This window comes from Hipposideros armiger, unplaced genomic scaffold (genome assembly GCF_001890085.2).
Source record: "Hipposideros armiger isolate ML-2016 unplaced genomic scaffold, ASM189008v1 scaffold_1768, whole genome shotgun sequence".
NCBI lineage: Eukaryota > Metazoa > Chordata > Mammalia > Chiroptera > Hipposideridae > Hipposideros > Hipposideros armiger.
Window position 1 is genome coordinate 12,167 of NW_017733118.1, and position 5,859 is coordinate 18,025.

Here is a 5,859-nt window from a genome sequence, read left to right on the forward strand (position 1 = left end):
AGGTGTATACCCAGAGAGGTCTCTCTGAAGTACTTTTTCAGGACTGCAGGCATCCTGTGCTTATCTTACTAATGCAGCCACTCAAGCGGCTGTTCAAACATTTAAAGTGCACTGTGAAAAGATGATCCCAGAGCTTCTCTGGTTGACATGGAAGTGGGGTTCCAGATCCCCTGCCCCTTCACTCTCTACTCACTGAATCACCTCTGACAAGCACTATGTAAAAACCTTTGCCCTGGAGAATTCCAAATATCCAGGCTACTTCTGCTATTTTTTTACAACCACACAATTCACCAGACTTTGAAACGGGTGCATATGATATCGTCTGACGATCCTTAGCTTTGGAAGCAAAACTCTGCTACTAACATTTAGCTCAGTTTCACTCTGAAGTCTGGATGAGTTTCAGTGACCACATAGACAGACTGGCACTTGTGTGGCCTGCTTTATTTTCCCCCTTTGCTTCTTTTTGGAGGTGGGTGTGTTAATCACCCTGCTCAGCTGTGGTGTCCAAGAAAAGCTGAGAGGAGGGAGTTAGACGCAGCCTCCCTGTGACCTGTTTGCACACACCAGGCTGATAAGCCCAGGCAGAATGACAGTGACAGCTGCCTGTGGCATTCAGAGGGTTTTGAACTGTTCTGTTCCACAGGCTCAGGGACAAGTATAGCATTACAACCCAACTGCTCAGAGAGAAACCACCTAACCTCGCCCTCGGGAATGGGCCTGGCTGTCCTACGGCCTCATCAAGGTGTCTTGGACACCTGCAGGACCTAACCTAGACCCTCTGTGAGCTTCCTTCGCACTGTACTTCCTGGGCACCATCCTGTTCTCAACTCCACCTGCGCTCCCTGCCTGTGACAACTAGGATCTTAGCAGCTGGTGTAGGACACAATCCCAGCCTTCGGGAGACAGGTGAGAAAGTGTGAAAAGGAAGGTAAATGGGGGCCAAGCACTCAAATGCCGGCTCCAAGGACAAGGGTCCCCAGGGGGTGGTGCTCCTGTGGAGGAGGCAGAAATTGTCCCCATGGGACGATGCCCTGCTCTCAGGAAAGGACCCACGGTCCCTGCTGAAGCGGGGCATGAGCCACATCAGCTTCAGCCTGGTCACCAAGGGAATGACAGACATCCCTGACTTTCTGTGGGGCTTGTCTGAGGTCCAGAAACTCAACCTGTCTCACAACCAGCTCAAGGTTCTGCCTCCTGAGGTGGGGAGGCTGACCCGGCTGGTGGTTTTGAACTTGTGTGGGAACCACCTGAAGAGCCTGCCCAGAGAAATCAGCCTCTTGAAGGGCCTGAAAGTGCTGTTCGTCAACATGAACTGCCTGACCGAGGTGCCAGCCGAGCTGAGCGCCTGCAGGAACCTGGAAGTCCTGAGCCTGTCGCATAACAGCCTCTGCCAGTTGCCTGCCAGCTTCGCCGACCTCTCCAGAGTGAAGAAGCTGAACCTCAGCAACAACTGTTTCGCTCACATCCCTATCTGCGTGTTTGCACTGAAGGAGCTGGATTTCTTGCACGTGGGCTCCAACCGCCTGGAGAACATCGCCGAGAGCATCCAGTGCCTGAGCAGCCTGCAGATCTTCATCGCCGAGAGTAACAACATCCACTCCTTCCCACGGTCGCTCTGCCTCCTCACCAGCCTGGAGCTCCTAAACTTGAACAACAATGACATCCAGACCCTCCCGGACGAACTCCACCTGCTGTGTCGACTGACGAGGATTGCTTGGAATCCCATGGACAAAGGACTCCACATTTCCCATAACCCTTTATCCAAGCCCCTGCCAGAGCTGGTGGAGGGGGGCCTGGAGATGCTCGTCAGCTACCTGAAGGACAAAAAACACAACTGATGTCACCACTGGAGACAGGAGCAGTATCCCGCTCACTGAGTCTGTCAACTGGGTACTTCTCTAGTCTCAGGTTTCTCCTCTTACTGTGGTTCAAGGCTTGTGCTGATATTTATGAATCATTGTTGAACACCATCCTAGACAAGTGTTTGCTTTTATTAAGTCTGCATATTCCCAATAACCCCCATAATATCTTGTTCATCTCCTTGTAAAGGTAAATTGAAACAGGTGTTTGGTTTTCTCAGAAGACAAATAATTTCTCTGATTCTCCTGAGAAGCCCTGGGATTCAGCCTTTGGGATAGTGGTTGGCAGTTCTGATTCAATGGAATTCAAAAGTCAAATATTTGCTATGTATGTGCTGTGTGCCAAGTAGGGTATAAGGCATTGACACCATCTGGTTTCAACCCTTGAATTGGCAACCTGCAGCAAGGTGGCAACAGCAAGACATGCTCTTACGTCTGCCGTGACCAAGCATTACTTGAAACCAAAGAGCAAGCTGGAACCTTGCTCTCCTGGAAGTGACCAAAACAGGCAGAGCTTTTCCTTTGAGTTCTGGGGGGGAAGAATCATAGGAAATGTATCTCTAAAAGGATTGTAGAGTAATAATCAAGCTGCTCGTGTTTATGTCTGGTAGTGAGTGACTGGAACAGCATGATGGCTTCAGATAATAAATGCAAACCAATGTTAACATGCAGTTTCAACCTTCTTTCCCAATCGTCTTGTACCCATAGTCGTGTCTCTGAGCTTTTTTAAAGATGCCAGCCAATGGTTGTCATCCTTTTCTAAGTTCACTTCCCCATCCTTACTAGATTTGCCCTCTCAGAGGTGAGCTAATAAATTGGTGAAGTGCCAAAATGCAGGAAAGAGGAGATAAGGCATAGACCGGCCACATAAAAAAGTAATTATTCTTTTAACATTCAGAGGAGGGTAATATTTGCCACTTGGTTTCACATATGGACATTTAGAAAATGAGTTTAGTGACATTTAAAAGTTGTTTGGACAAAAAGCTCTGTAAAAATACTGTTTTGTTTTGTTTTTTAATTGTAAAAGTACATAGCTGTTAGTTAAATGCAACATCAGGATGAGCAACTTCAGAGTTTATTGGATATTACTGTTGTCACAGCAGCTAAGAGCCCCTAAGACATTACTATTTATTGAAAATTAAAGAATTAGGATGAAAAGGTGGCAGTGAAGAAAGTATAGTACCTTCAGATCATTGGCACTTCTGTCTACATGATATAGTTAACAATATCAAGACAGGATTTGGAGTTGCTGCCAAGGCTTGTCTAACTTCTTAATACCCTTAGCTTAATTCAGTTTAACTTATATTTGTTAGCACCTTCTCTTTACTTTACTGAGCTGGGAGCTACAGTGGAGTAAAGCCCTGCTCCTTCCACCAAGGAGCTCACAGTTTGCTGAGAGGGACAGAAACCCACATGGGTTCCTACAATGTGCAGCAAGTCATGGTGCCAGCTCAAGAGAAATGTAAACAATGGGCTGGAGCAACAATAACATCCTGGGAAGTACAGACAAGATGAAGCCCCAAAGTCTCAGTAAGCAAAGAACAGTAACTAAAGACCACAATCGGGAGGGATCAGTCAAACCTGTAATTCACCACAGCCATCTCACCCTAATTCCACCCTCATCCTCCCCCTCTCCTCCCACCTTCAACCTGTTTGGGAAAGAGCAGCAAACCGCTGAAGCAGTGGGTAGCTCATTTTCAGGTTCTGAGTTTAGGCAGTTTTAGTATGGAGCTGCCATCTTACTTCTAAGAGCTGCTCAAAGTGGGTACATATAATTTATTCAAAAGACTGGTAATTTTCCCAACAGAATTCAAAGTCAATTTCCCACCCATAAAAGAAGGAAGTCAATTCCTGCTGTTATCATCAGACATAGCTCCATAGCACATTTGTGCATGAGCTTTTCTGTCGAAACACTGCTAACAGATCTTCCTATTGTCACTGGGAGGCAGCTGAAGTCCCCTCTAAATTCCCCCTCCAACCAAGGACTTGCCTCTCCCTGCCAGGCACACGCAGGCACACTCCAGTATCCTCACCCACGTGAGTTTGCTGGAGCCAAGACTATTTAAAGACATCAGTGAAATTCTTGCTTGACCTCATGATTCAGTAGGAAATTGCAGGACCAGCCTTCCTCTGTAGAACAGAACCAGGCAGCGTTGGCAGAAGAACACGCAGCTGTTAGGCAAATACCAGCAGATGCCAGGATCATGCCTGTTCATATCTGCTGCTGAAGAACCACTTGGGCTCACATTGAATTTCATGACCTTGCTATGGTCAGAGAGGCAGGCCAGGACAGCAGCACCAAGCTTTGCCTGCTGAGCCATCATTTTATTTCCTCTCCTTGCCGTTTCAGTCACTTGATCCCACAGTAACTCTACTCTAGGGAAAGAATCTAACCATATTTTGAAGGTGTCCCAAGAACTTATTATTCTTCTTATATGAAAAAGTGGTATCAGTTTGGTTGCAGGCTTCCAACGGTGCCTTTCGAAAGTAGAGTAGCCAGGTTTTCTTTGTAACACTTAGCTTGAGAAAATCATAAAATAGTAGTTGTCAATGTGCTTTAGATATTGACTCTTTGTGAATGCTCATTTTTATTGATAAAGGGAAGTGCTGAGTAAAATACTGGTTGATGTGCTTAGCTATTCAAAATAGTAATGTGAAGGAAATTTGATACAGCCTTGCTGTTTTGCTATCAAACTCTACAGTTTGCTGACTGACTGAAATTCTTGCTTATCTTCTTGTAGTTGTAATACTGCCACATTCAAATAACTCCCAGGTATTTCTAAGGCTTCTGAAATCAAAGCAATGGAGATGACTGCATTGGCTGCAGAGTAGATTTAGCCAAACAATATAAGCTAATTGGGTGCTTGATGTGGGAGCTGGCTGCTCACATTCTTGATGATATTGTGGTTTTCCTGTCACTTGGCTCTTGGTGTGGAGCAATTTTAGGGGTGTCTTCAGAAACACCTTTTGAAGCAATTGTAGCTTACAAGCATACAATTAGGAAGAAATCTTGTGTTCATGGGGAAAAAAGGTGACTTTGAAAAAGACACATCTATTCCAGAAATAATACTGCTAAATACATAAAACTGCTACATATTAGAAAAAAATAGTCATTAATTAGCTTGTTTACTTAATAAATGGTTAATAGAAGAAATGCTGTCCATTCTCAGGCTTTCATTAATAGACTGCTGTAATAACCAAACATAGGGGAACTTCACAAAGAAGTCATGCTTGGGCTGAAAGAGATAAAGAGGGAATGCTGTCATTATCTGCAGGGATACACTAAACAAAACCTTTTTCTTTTGATAATGGATTATTGCATTTTAAAATTCTATTTCATATGCCTCAAAGCACATATTAAATATGCATTTTAATAGCTATGCATTAAAAACAGGAAGATACGTGGAGGTCAAGAGAAGACACACGGACTATTCACATGAACTGGGATGATTCTTTTCAGGAATATATAGAGACTGGGAAGAGTCTGGATGAAGTCACTGAGATTCTGTTACAAATGGTGAAAAATCGGAGGTGTGTTCAGGAAATGGTCTAAACAGGGAAAACAAAAACCAAGCAAAAATTCAAGCTGCTAGTTTTAGCCAAAATAAAGATATTAAGTACTCAATTATTCCATCAATATCTACTTAAGTAGCCATGTGTGCTCTATCTTCTTACTTCACCAAAGAATGATTTTCAGTACTGTAAAAGATATACTTGAGAAAAACAAAATACCCAGCCTAGATTAAATGTGCAGCTAAGTACTACTACCAGTTATAATTTATTCCAAAACACCAAAATACAACCTCATCATATATTTTAAGAAAGAAAAATAAAATTTAGAGGAAGAGCAAAGCTATTATAAACAATAATGGGAACAATATTGACCTTGTTAAGAAAAGAATTTTTTGCGAGTGTTTCTTTTAAGTTACCTGTCAAGTTGCACGTTGAATTCAAAGCATTTACTAAAAAAAAAAAAAAAAAAAAAAAAAAAAAAAAAAAA

At 43.5% G+C, this 5,859-nt stretch overlaps 1 protein-coding gene across 1 annotated transcript; it reads left to right on the forward strand.

Moving 5' to 3' along the window:
- Positions 1-552: 552 nt before the first annotated feature.
- On the forward strand, positions 553-2,524 carry LRRC30 (leucine rich repeat containing 30). The gene has a single exon (XM_019634595.1). The coding sequence runs from the start codon at positions 933-935 to the stop codon at positions 1,836-1,838; it is 906 nt and encodes a 301-aa protein (XP_019490140.1). The 5' UTR covers positions 553-932; the 3' UTR covers positions 1,839-2,524.
- The last annotated feature ends 3,335 nt before the right edge of the window (positions 2,525-5,859 follow it).